The sequence below is a fragment of the Mercenaria mercenaria genome, chromosome 7, assembly GCF_021730395.1.
Source record: "Mercenaria mercenaria strain notata chromosome 7, MADL_Memer_1, whole genome shotgun sequence".
Classification (NCBI taxonomy): Eukaryota; Metazoa; Mollusca; class Bivalvia; order Venerida; family Veneridae; genus Mercenaria; species Mercenaria mercenaria.
In genome coordinates, this window is record NC_069367.1 from 33869905 (window position 1) to 33882773 (window position 12869).

The 12869-nt window shown below is 32.4% G+C and overlaps 1 protein-coding gene across 3 annotated transcripts; it reads left to right on the forward strand.

The window, feature by feature from the left end:
• Positions 1–6: 6 nt before the first annotated feature.
• LOC123554460 (A-kinase anchor protein 14-like) lies at positions 7–9771 on the forward strand. 3 transcript variants are annotated; one of them, XM_045344637.2, is made up of 6 exons: positions 7–158; positions 1708–1985; positions 2763–2942; positions 3505–3557; positions 4292–4303; positions 9655–9771. In XM_045344637.2, the coding sequence occupies exons 2-6, from the start codon at positions 1722–1724 to the stop codon at positions 9737–9739; spliced, it is 594 nt and encodes a 197-aa protein (XP_045200572.2). In that variant the 5' UTR covers positions 7–158; positions 1708–1721; the 3' UTR covers positions 9740–9771. The 3 variants fall into 3 exon arrangements, with proteins under 3 accessions (XP_045200572.2, XP_045200571.2, XP_045200573.2); XM_045344636.2 differs by lacking the exon at positions 4292–4303 and adding an exon at positions 6518–6535; XM_045344638.2 differs by lacking the exon at positions 4292–4303.
• The last annotated feature ends 3098 nt before the right edge of the window (positions 9772–12869 follow it).

Below are 12869 nucleotides of genomic sequence, written 5' to 3' on the forward strand. Positions count from 1 at the left end.
CCAATCTGTAATGATCATTATGTTTCGTAAATTTTGATTGGTCTAAAACAATAAGGTTCATGGAAACGGAAGTAAATAAATATGGTGGACGAGATGGAAAGAAATTGACAACAACAACAAAATAGACTACTGTAAAGTTTAAACATAATCTTAAATATGTAAGTCAGGACTGTATTTTCAAGTACCTATTTTCAATTAGTATCATTATCATTAGCCCTGTCTGGCCGAATTTTGGGTAAACTTTTGGACAATATCATTCCCAAGAACTTTTCTTTTTTAGTATTTTTTTTAAGACAGCTCTTTTAAGTTTAAGAACAATTATTGATACAGAAATATAAAAATGATTTTTCTGAATATTTGCTAAATCAATATCTTTTCGATAAATGAACGGGACAGATTTTGTGCCCATCATAAAAGGTGTTTGTCTATGAGGTGTTCTTTTGCAAATCACCTTAAGGCATATGCATCAATGTAACTTTTAATTTTAAGTCTTAAACTTTGACTTGGAAGTTACAAAACTACTTTTTTTTACAGAAGTCCAGATAAGATGCGTATTTGCGTAAATACGTTTTGAAATTTACGAAAAACGCATTTAAAATATAAGTATTAAAACCTACGCGTACTGGTATGCATTGAAAAAAATGGGATACGTATTTTACTGGATTAAAGTGCGTAATCCAGTTTTATCGTAAATCAAGCACATCCTTTTTGTAATCGAGTACAACAAACAAAAATGGCGTCTCATAAAGCAAACGTTGACAATATCGCAAAGAAATGCCATTTTCTTCTTCAAGAATATTAAAGTGTGTGATAATGCCTGTCAGATCGCTCTGTCTGTTATCTATGACATTTTATGGGTAACTGTTGAAACAGCCGAGAAAAAGCCGAAGCACCATGTGGGTGTTTCTGAAAAAAAAACATTGAAAGTCAAAGATATCACTTGCAGTCAAAATATCACTTGCTGTTGATAGACTGCAGTGGTCAGTAACTGAAATTAAGATGTAGTCTAACTGTAAGATGTAGTGTATGCAGTAAACAAAATGTTAAAACTATCCAAATGAAGACTCAAAAAATATTCAAGAAAACAGCATAATTTGGTCGACAAAGTCACGTCAGCGGAGCACATGAGTTCCGGAAAAATAAACTAACAAACAGTTATTATTATTACCCTTTAAATGAGTTTGAAGACTGAAATACCATTTAGAAATTCTAAAATACCCTTTTGAAAAAATATCTGGGAGTAAAATACCCTTTAACCTAAAATCTTATCTGGAGCTCTGGTTTATTTGTAAATTTTATATAGGTTTTAACTAAACTTGGCTTAAATATGATATGTTCAACAAAGTCTCTGCAAAGTTTTCACAGTATAGATTTATATCAAAGGAAGTTATGGCAATTAGAATTTGTAGAGGTTCAAAGTCTAAGGCTAATTTAAGACATTAAACATAGATGAATACTGGTCCCAATGCATAAAATTTACACTGTACTCAGCAGCTAGTACTGAAACTCATGATACTTTCTTGAAAAGTGTTGATTCAGTCCAGTTATATCCATGGAAAAGTAATTAATTGATTTGAAAAATCTATCAGATTACACATTTCATTACTCATAAGTCTGGAGGCAATTCCTTTAATTCAACAATTTTTTTTTCTAGCCTACTATGATGCTTTAACAGTTAACACAGTTGTTTAAATCTTTCATTTTCAGCATAAACAATAACCATGGAAAACGATCCAGATGTATATGCCGAACAGGCAAAAAAACTTGTAGATGATGTTATCGAAACAGCTATAAAAAGACTTGAAACAAATGTATCTATAATGTCAGAGAAGGAAAGGACTTTTGAATCTCTGAAATTTAGTGAGATGTCTAGAGAATCAACATTAATTAGAGAAGATGATTATGTTATTGATAACATTGTCTGGTTGTCCATTGGTGACTTCACTGTACAGCTTGCTGAAAAGAAGATTGATGAATTTGTTCAGGTAAACTAATCTTTATTTTTTCTTTTAAGATTTGTATTAAGAAAAAAAAAAAGATACACACTTCTAGCATAATTTCTTATGGGAAATTATGTGTTATAAGACAAGTTCCCCATTCAAGTCTAATGGAATGAATTTAATTGTTGTAGCAATTTGTGCTGTCATTCTTTTCAGTAACAGTTAGTTTACCATATCCTCATCACCAGATGAAATATGAAAACTTTGTTATCACATCATGTTTTTCTGTTATTTGAATATTTTGTGCTGACAAATAGGTTATTCAAATAATTATCTGAAATCCACTGTACTGTAAATACCATTAGAGACTAACGGAGGATATTGACTTTAGGATTGTTGGGCTATTATTTGCTCGCTCAACTTCAGTAATTACTGTAAATAACCCTTACCCTGCTAAATTTCTATAATGAACTTGTCCATCTTCCAATTTGGACAGTACCATTAACTATTAAAAGGGGTGCTTACCAAAAAAGATACTGGCTGAATAGCCAACAGTGCAGATCATGATCAGAGTGCACAGATGTGCAGGCTGATCATGATCTACATTGGTCGCAACATTTGGCAGAACCAGTCATGTCCAGTGTGGTAAGGGATAAAGCCATTTTCAATTGTGACTCTCAAAATATGATCAAATCAAATGCATCTTTTATTCTATCACATATATAATATTATGAAAATGAAATGTATTTTCTGTAAGTAAAATTTTTGAAAATATTAAATATTTAAATAAAATAAAGATTGCACTTATTCCTTCTTTTACAGACATGGAAATATGACAATAGTTGGTTATACTGCATTGACTATCTGGGTCAAGACGAGCATGAGTTTGATATACGACACAGATTCCGTGTCCGCTGGAGTGTTCCAACACGTAGAAAACCTATACCAAGGGCAACTGCCTGCGTCTACTTCACATTCCAAGTCTCAAAGATAAAACCAAAGGTATTTTTTGTTTTTGCAAATTGTCTTATCTGTATTTTTTAACAACAACAATCAGTCAATTAAAAAGCATTGTAATAGAAGTTACATCTGCAGTGTTTCCTAGATCATGGAAGTAAAAGACTAATTAAATGTACCTTCCTCAAGGTCATTTAAGATTTTACTAGATAATTTTAAATTTCAGTTATGATTTTAAGCAACAAATAAGAACTTTAAAATTTCCTATTTTCTATGAATCTTTTTTGTTTCAAATAGTCAAACATTAAGTGCAGAAGATTCTGATATAAATTTTTAATTTTAGAGAAGCGTACCTGGTACAATACTTTTTGTTGTATTTCTTGACAGGACGAGTGAATCAAACACACTTTATAAGAAAATCATATTTTTAAGTATATATAGAGTTTGATAAGAGAATGCCTTATATACTAAAATTAAAGTTAAATCTTCAATTTGTTTCAGTTTAAATTTTGTCTGGTAATGATGGTTTGCATACACTGTTATGTTGTCATATTCATACACTTTAAATAACTGCACATTATTTATATAATTTCCTGTGTTATTTCAGTCCCATCCAGTTGAAGTCTTTTACGTTTTTGAAACAAACAGATTAGTTCACAGGTAAGAATCCAACATGCTCAGCTAAGTAACTACATACTTGGGTCAAAAATGTTTTAATTCACTAGGGTAAGGGATTCTCCAGCCCTCAGGTTTCTGGTCATTATTACTGTAGATATAGTCTACTAGACTTTCATTTATTGGTGATGTTGTTCAAATTTTGAATGATGAAAAAAATCTAGCTTCATAATGTATTATATAGAGGTTGGTACATCGTTATATCCCCATAAACATTTTGTTTGTCCTTTTCTAAACTTTTAAAATTATAATGTGTTTCAGGAAGTCTGTTATTCAGCTATTAAGTAACCAGTAGCATGATAATTTGAGAGATCAGTATATGAATAAATGTTTGTATCAATCAGAAAGTTTGAATTTCTAATACATAAGAAATATGGGTGTACATTTATTTAAAAAAAGGCCAGTACATGATTACATAAGAATGTGCTTGATTAAATTGTTACAACTACTTCTTTACTTTAAACAGTGAATGTAATTAATAACATTACAATTAGTTTCCTAGTGTTATAACCAAAATAAAACTTTACGATAATTTTATAGTTACTGGTTTGCCATTTTCTGCCATGTTTTTTACTGTGGTCAGATTATTCCAAGAATAACCACATTGCTTGTAATGGTGTCAATATTTAGTTAATAATCAACTACATTTGAACTTCGTTTTGATTTCATTGGGTACAAAAATGCACCTTTAGTCAATTACTTTGTTGTAACTGATTCAGGATTAGGAATGGGTATGTATGGATGATCGGAAAAGATACATAACTATGTGTTGCATTCATATGCTAAAATTACATGTTTGTATGGCTAGATAATTTTCAGTCGGAGTGATGTTTCAACTTAACTTGTTGTATTTTGGTGCATTGTGAGTTATACTACCAGGTTATTGTAATACAGTTGTAAAATACATGTGTATGGTGCTGTAAAGTTGTTGAATTTCGCTTGCATGAAATTTTGTAGTTTTGACAAAAGTGGCTGTTTCATGGGACACCGATTTTTGCTTTTAAATTTTACACAAAAGATTATATGAAACTTTTTGTTCACTGGTTCTTAATTTTGTTGATTGGTACAACCACAAAACCAAGGAAAATCATCTGTAAGTTTAAAATTTTGATGCTAGCAACATTCTTGATAGATATTAGTTGATTTGTCGTTAAATCTTACTATATAAAAGTGCTAATTTAATAGAAATTTATTTATATTATGATACCTATCTAGGTACATATATTTAAAAGTTAAAGTCTTTAAATTAGAACGTAACATAATAAGCTTCTTTTCCATTTCAAGGTATTTGGGACTTTGACACTCCTTCATCAAAAATTTTTCATTCAGTTTTTACTTAACAAATAATCAAGGTCTTCGAGTGGTTTATCGTCTGATTTACCACGGTTCAGAGTTCAGATGCGTAGGAATTGAACCACGAGGGCGTTAGCCCGAGTGGTTAAATACTGAAGCATCTGAACGATGAACCATGGTAAATTAGACGATAAATCACAAGAAGGCCTTGATTGTTTTCATTCTGACATGCTTATAGATATATTTTAATAAATATTATGCTGGACTTCATTTACGCGAGGAGTAATGTATCAGACGTCATGCGGCAATTTGACGTCATAATTGACGTCATAATGCTCTCACGCGTCAACCGTTGTTTATCGCAGAATATATAGAGCTTGATTTTCTTCTTTGTTTAACTGGAAATCAAATCGAGCCATGTTAGAATTATGTGTAGACACTGGATTGGTTTTTAAAACTTTTAAAGCTATAATTGTGTTCTTGGGTTTATTTTATGTTTGTTCTGTAAAGGTAAAACATGTGTTCTATATTAACATATGTTCAACTTATATGATAAATGGTAATTGGTAGTTAATGGTATAATGATTTTGTATAATATAGTAATGCAAAAAGATGATAGATAGAGCTCAAATGTAAATACTGTAAAAGCACATATTTTCGCTTGGTCAGAATTTCGTGAACATGAAATTTTGAGTATGTTCGCGAGGTTTAATATTCGCGAAATTGTAATAATGGTATCCAGCTTGAATTTGAATTATACTAATGGTGAATATTTACGTTAGGATTAATTTTCGCGAGAAGAAGGGCCTAGCGAATATAAGAAAATTAAACCCTCGCGAAAATTTCTGCTTTTACAGTACTCGGCTGATGTTATAAAATCTTTTTCCAAACTTCTTTGGCTGTCAGTTTACTTGTCTCAGAACTTGCATCATTAATTTCTGGTTGAAAAAATTCAGTTGTACAAATGTGAGCCTGTCCTATTAGCTCAACTGGGTAGACTGCAAGATTTCCATTGAGAAGTTGGTAGGTTTAAATTCTGCAAACATCTTACATCATGATTGACTGAGGAGAGAACATCTATTCTCATTCATCCTCTGTTAGTTGGGTTTAAAGTCACACCAACACAACTATAGGTCATATGGCAATTTTCCAGCTTTTGATGGTGGACAAAAACCCCAGGTGCCCCTCTGTGCATTATTTCATTACTAGTTGGCACCTCGGTAGAACCGACCTTCCATAAGATGGCTGGATGGCACCCTGACATGAAGAATTCAACGCCCCGAGCGAGGCTTGAAAGCCACATTTGTGAGGGGCAAGTGATTCAAAGTCAGCGACTTTAACCACTTGGTCGCGGAGGCCCCTCTAACTGTCTGGTTCATGTGAGGAAGTTATTAGATACTGGCAGGGTACAGGTTATATTGGTAAAGAATCCAGAAACATATATGTTCCCTGAATGCCAAACAAAAACAGAAATGCTATGGAAAAATTGATATTAAACCCAACAAAATACTTAATGCAGAGAGATAGCATGGTTAAAAAATGTGTAGGATGAGAGCTCTACCTGATCAGTAGAAATTACATTTTCTCAGCTGGGATCAAATGCTTTCAATATTTGTTTATAAGAGTTGCTTTATACATCTGAATTTATTTAGCGCAAATGAAGACCAAAAGTAAGACAAGATATTTTCTTTTTTGTAATCAAATATCTGTTAAAAATCAGCATTAGATCTATATTACTAAAACTAGATTTATTTTCAGTGACAATTTATTTACACCAAACATGTATTTTCTGTCTGTTGAGTCCACAGCTTTGAGTACCTTATTATTTTAAGGCTATTATGAACCTGAAACCTCAGATTTTCTTAAGAAAACTGGAGAAAAAAAGAAACATTTGAAACAAATCTGTTTTTGCCATTTGGAAGCCTAGTATGTGTGAGAAACTTTAAATAACTTTTTAAGGTAATGGTCTCATCATGACAGTTGGCAATTTCTGTACAACTATGTATTCTTATATGAGCCGCACCATGAGAAAACCAACATAGTGTATTTGCGACCAGCATGGATCCAGACCAGCCTGCGAATCCGTGCAGTCTGGTCAGGATCCATGCTGTTCACTGATGGTTTCTCTAATTGCATTAGGCTTTGAAAGCGAACAGCATGGATACTGACCAGGCTGCGCGGATGCACAGGCTGGTCTGGATCCATGCTGGTCACAAATGCACTATGTTGGTTTTCTCATGACACGGCTCAATTATGCTATCTCGGCATTCTTCAGTTGTTAACGTAGTTCTTTTTTTCAAAGAACTCTCTTCTTCATAATAGCCTTATCGTATTTGGTACTTTTGTTAAGAAATAGCTAGAAAATTTTTTAACATTAAATGCTTTTTTGTCATTTAATTAACACGCTTTATAGAAATAGCTTTATTTGTATGATATTAATTTTAACATCAAACGCTTTTGACATTTTACTTTCTTAATAGAAATAGAGAGTTAATACCAGTAATATTTATTTTAAAAAAATCACATTTAAAACAATATACTGCTTTTAGTATTTAGCACCAAAAACTTGTGAAACAATTTTTGATTTTGACATTTCAATATTTAATGCTTTACATATATTAGCTGTCTTCGTGATATAAATATGTAATTCATTAGTTTGTCTTTTTTGTTATTTTAACATAGCCAAATTATTGGTAGTTAGTGAATAACACTTTTTTATTCAAAGAGATATCAACAGGTCCCAAGAAAGTCACAAATTAGCTAGCTAGAAATAGCTATAAAACCAATAAAAAATTGTTCAAAATATGTCAAAATAAAATGCAAAATGGTCATAATCACGTCCAAATGGTTTTTAAGATGAAAGACAGTAACACAAAATTAAGATCTTTGTAGTCACATTTTCAATAAATGCAGCAGGATTTTGCGATAAATCATTACTGAATTTTTCACTTGTGATAATCATCATAGTATAAGACAAAATGACTTACCACAGAAACTCACAACATGTATTCAGACTGAGACTGCATAGATCTCCATTCTTTGTAATTGTCTTTTTGTCTCATAAACCATTTGAATGGGATAATAACTGTTTTATATTTGATATTGACTTATTTTGAACAATTGTTATTAGTTTTATAGCTATTTCTTGCTATATATGGCTAGATTTAGCTATATAGCTAATTTGTGACTTTTCTGGAACCTGATCAAATGTTTAAAGACTGTAGATTTCACTCTGTTTTTTTTTTCTTTTCATTAATGTTTCAGATTAATGGCCATTATCAAAATGATACTAGTTTCAAGTGATTTTACATCTTTGTAATCTTTGAGTACAATTACAAATGAAATCATATCATCATCATCATCATCATAGTCGAAATTCATTTTGATAACAATGTTAATGTAATAGAATAGATTGAAATCTAGAATTAGTGAATAGTTTTGTTTTCTTAAAAGTATTTGTAGAGAATTTTAAAATACATACAGTAATGATATGATGTATAAATGTAGATCAGGTACCTCAGTCATATTAACTATGTTGCAACAAGTAAGTCTTAAGTTGTAATAAGACAAAGGGAGACAACACAAACAAAACTGGGAAAACCTCTAGTAAATGCTCTTATGATGCATACTATCTACGTTTCGTTGTATTTCAAAGAATTAAAACAACGTGAAACAGATGTGCAAGGAGGAAAAATAATTTGTGAGAATCAAGACTTTGTGCTTTGTATTGAGTTTAAAAAATTGGATGAAAAGATGTGGAAAGGCAATACTTACTCTTAACAGTGTAATGATTGTACAGTATGCTTAAATGATTTATGCAGAGATTTTATTATAGACATGTGCCAGTTTTTATGCCCCCGGCATCTACTGATGCGGGATGTATATAGTGATTGTCCTGTCTGTTCGTTCGTTCGTCCGTTTGTTCATTCGTTCGTCCGTCCGTCCGGTTAACCAAATGGGACCGTTTCGTCTAGCATCAATACCATTTACTAGAAGGACTTGATACTAACGCAGATGTAACCTGTGACCATTCCTCATTTTCACACATCACCTGACCTCAGTTTGACCTTGACCTCATTTTGGACTTGGATTGCTTTATATGGGCCATCTCTTGGTTAACTAAATGGGACCGTTTTGTCTAGCATCAGTACCCCTTACTAGAATGACTTGATACTAATGCAGATGTAACCTGTGACCATTCCTCATCTTCACACATCACCTAACCTCAGTTTGACCTTGACCTTGACCTCATTTTGGACTTAGATTGCTTTATATGGGCCATCTCTTGGTTAACCAAATGGGACCGTTTTGTCTAGCATCAATACCCCTTACTAGAATGACTTGATACTAATGCAGATGTAACCTGTGACCATTCCTCATCTTCATACATCACCTGACCTCAGTTTGACCTTGAACTTGACCTCGTTTTGGACTTAGGTTGCTTTGTATCGACAAGGATGCCACCGGGGGCATCAAGCGTTTATTGAAAGCAGCTTCTTGTTTTGTTATGTTTTCCTTGTGAATATAATTATACCAAAGTTCAGTTTGAAAAAAAAAATACTTTCAATTTTAGAACTGTGAATATTTCTTTCATCAGTCCTTCCATAAGCATGTCAAAAATGATGTAGACCAACACTGTTTTTATCAAAATTGATTTCTTATACAATTCTTTTTAAAACATTTTTAATTTCTTTACTGGACACAAAATTTATATGTGTTTTTACTTTAAATGAAATTCTTGAGAAATATGTATGCAGGAATATAACAACATGTATTTTATATCTTTTAGACCTGGGGAATCTAGATTCCGAGAGAAGTGGCTCAAAGACGTTATTGAGAGCAAAGTTTTGATGATGCAGGCAGTGGCATTCTGAAGCAAAGGATGATATAGACTTGAAAATATATACGAAATATGTGATACTTCTTATTCTACACCTACTGTTAAAATATCTTTAACACGAACAAGATATTTATTTATTTATTACATCAAGCTTGTATATATATATTAAATTTAGAAAAAAAAATGAATACATAATTATGTGTTCTTTTTTTACTTTCATTTTTATGCCCCCGAAGGGAGGCATATTAGTTTTCAACTGTCCGTCCGTTCGTTAGTTCGTCACGTTAACATTTTGCATGAAGGCACTTTACTCACGAACCACTGCACCCAGGACTTTCAGACTTCACATGCTGATAGTACTTATTGAGTACACGACCCCTACTGACTTTGGGGTCAAAGGTCAAGGTCACCAGGTCAAAGGTCAAGGTGCTGCGGGGGCATTTGTCACCATTTAGTGACAGCTCTTGTTTAAAATTATGTAACAGCTATACTTACTTCTGATGTTTGATCATAGTTTCAGAAATGATTGATGTTGACATTTTCTACCAACTTGAATTGTTTTAAGAGAGGGATTTGTTTACTTTAAAAAAAAAGAAGTCTTTTTAGTAACCAGAACTGTGTGTATTTTGGTTTTAAACTCATGGCATAAATGCTTTGAATTTTGTAACATCAGAAAACATTGCATTAAAAAGGCTGTAGCATTTGCTTTGTAATATTGTTGTCAATTACTAACGATTGGGTGTTGTTTTTGTCTGTTTTGATGAAGTTATTTACTGCTAAAAATGCATCAGTTTTTTAAACTTTACAATATAAGGATTGTTTCCTGAATATATAATAATAGTAATGTTGATGAAAAGAATTGTCTTCTATTGTTATAGACACAACAAACTTGAGTTGAATAAATTTCAATATATTTTGATACAGTGTTTGTTTTATACATTATACAACAAAGTACATATATGGCTATGCTGAAATTGTCTGACTAAAGATTTTTATGTAATTGATTTGCTTGCTTCATGTAAATCTATTAGGATTGTAAACTTTATTCCATTATAAACATGCATTGCTAAATTGTTTGAATAACTTGCAATGTTATGAATTCGGAGACTCTTGACTGAAGTTACCTACACAGTCATATATATGACAGACATATACGAGGGCCCTTCAAAAATAGCATAGACTTTTTCTCCAGTTTTTATATACTTTAATGAAGCAAAACAAGAAATATACCATCATGATTTGCAATCTTTCTACTAACTGCACTGCAAATTTGACGTGATTATGACCATGCAATTAGGAGTTACACTTCCTCGTAAACAGTCATTTATACAGACCTGGCGCATGACGATCATATTTCAACGACGTTAACAACGTCATGCCTTCATTGTGATTATTTCATTAAGTTTGCATTAATTCATATTTGTAAGTTTCATCTATAAATTTTCATGAGCAATACTTAAGTCATAGTAAGTTGTTTGGTTAGAATACTAAAACTGTATGAACACTTATGACCTGCATCTCGGACAGGGTACTCAATCCAGGCATCATACATTGGCGTCAACGTCCATTCGCATATTTTCCGTTTTCTCCCTCCATCTTCGCTGTCTTTAAGCAATTCTGGATCATTTGAGAATTGTTTGTACCACTTGAAGATAAAGACACAGATGACTGAATATTGTTGTGGCGTCTGCTTCTTTAGTTTATGAATTTCAGTTGCTGTTTGCCAAAAAGTCTCCATAACTAAGCAACTGTCTTATTATCTATGCGAGTTGATGACAACTTTACATGCATTATAAACAGTAATACTCATTTAAAATATTGTTTTCTTCTACCTCCCACACTACGCCATTATCGTAACTCTAGGTGCATGCCTCCCTGACGTGCTGCTGCACTTTGACATATTTTTGGGCAAACAAGTATACTGTTAATGTGAACATCAGCGATCAAATTCAAATCATGACAGATCAAAAAGTGACTGTGCCGGTTATGTGTAGCTATGGTAATAAAAACGTCCGACGCACTTCGCCTATCAGCAAAAATGTTACAAAAAATGCATGACCATAAATTATTACAGAAAGATTGCAAATTACGATATATTTTACATTGCTATTTACACAGTATGCCATATTTGACAGCAAAAGTCTATGTTATTTTTGAACAGCCCTCGTACTTGTTCATTAATGTGACAAGTGAAGTAACTCTAACCTGCAACATTTCCAGAATAAAATATGCCCCGTTTTAACTTTAAGTTTTTACAAATTTCAAAATCTTCTTTATTACTGAAGATAATCAGTTGAAACTTATTTTCGTAACAGACAAGATTCGTAAGTCTACATTATTTAACATAGAAATATTGCTTAAAGTTTTTTAGAGTAGAATACCTTGCAGATACAAGGTTTAAACTTCACGCTTATCTTTTAGGTAAAAATACTGTTAGGTTACAAAATTATCTCCTTTCTTGGACTTCAGAAAATCTAAGTTGAAAGTTTTGCTCCAAAGATAATGCAGATATTGAACTGAAACTTTATACAAATTGTTGTGGTGGATAAAATTGTGAAAGGTGCATGTCCCAAAACTCTGATTGTATTTTGTAAGTTATGCCCCTGTCTTGACTTGGAAAGTGCAGGTTAAAGTTTTGCTTGAAGATTACTATCTACAAAACTAACACAGTTACTTGGTCCAAACTAAATTACACGGATGTTGTGTGCAATTGAACAAGATTACAGCATCAAACCTATAACTCTTACAATCATGAATTTAGACAATACATGTATACCTATTTTTAGATAGAAAATCCATTTTACTGACATCCTTTTGAATACTCAAGCATGCTGTCATGAGACAGCTCTTGTTATCCCCCACCATAGGCAGAGGGACTAATTTTCGTGGATTTTGTGGTTGAGTCAATCCACGAAATTCAATCCCCTGTTACAAACAAATAAAATTCCCATTCATTTTATGTTCAAAAGTTTAAGTCAATGAATTCATTTCCCCACAAAATTGCTGTTTTGACCAAAACCACGAAATTAAATGATTTGGCATGGTCCGTCCGTCCAAAACCATACCTATGTATTTAAATAAAACATGGTAGAAATCTTAACTGCTGTAACTGCCACGCTGCAAGTTTTGATCAGATTGCATGAGTAGGAGAATAGTTACGGTCC

Coding starts and splice junctions, on each gene's coding strand:
- LOC123554460 (XM_045344636.2), top strand. CDS start 1,722: ATGGAAAACGATCCAGATGTATATGCCGAACAGGCAAAAAAACTTGTA. Junction 1,986..2,762: donor AGATTGATGAATTTGTTCAG/GTAAACTAATCT, acceptor CTTCTTTTACAG/ACATGGAAATATGACAATAG. Junction 2,943..3,504: donor TCTCAAAGATAAAACCAAAG/GTATTTTTTGTT, acceptor GTGTTATTTCAG/TCCCATCCAGTTGAAGTCTT.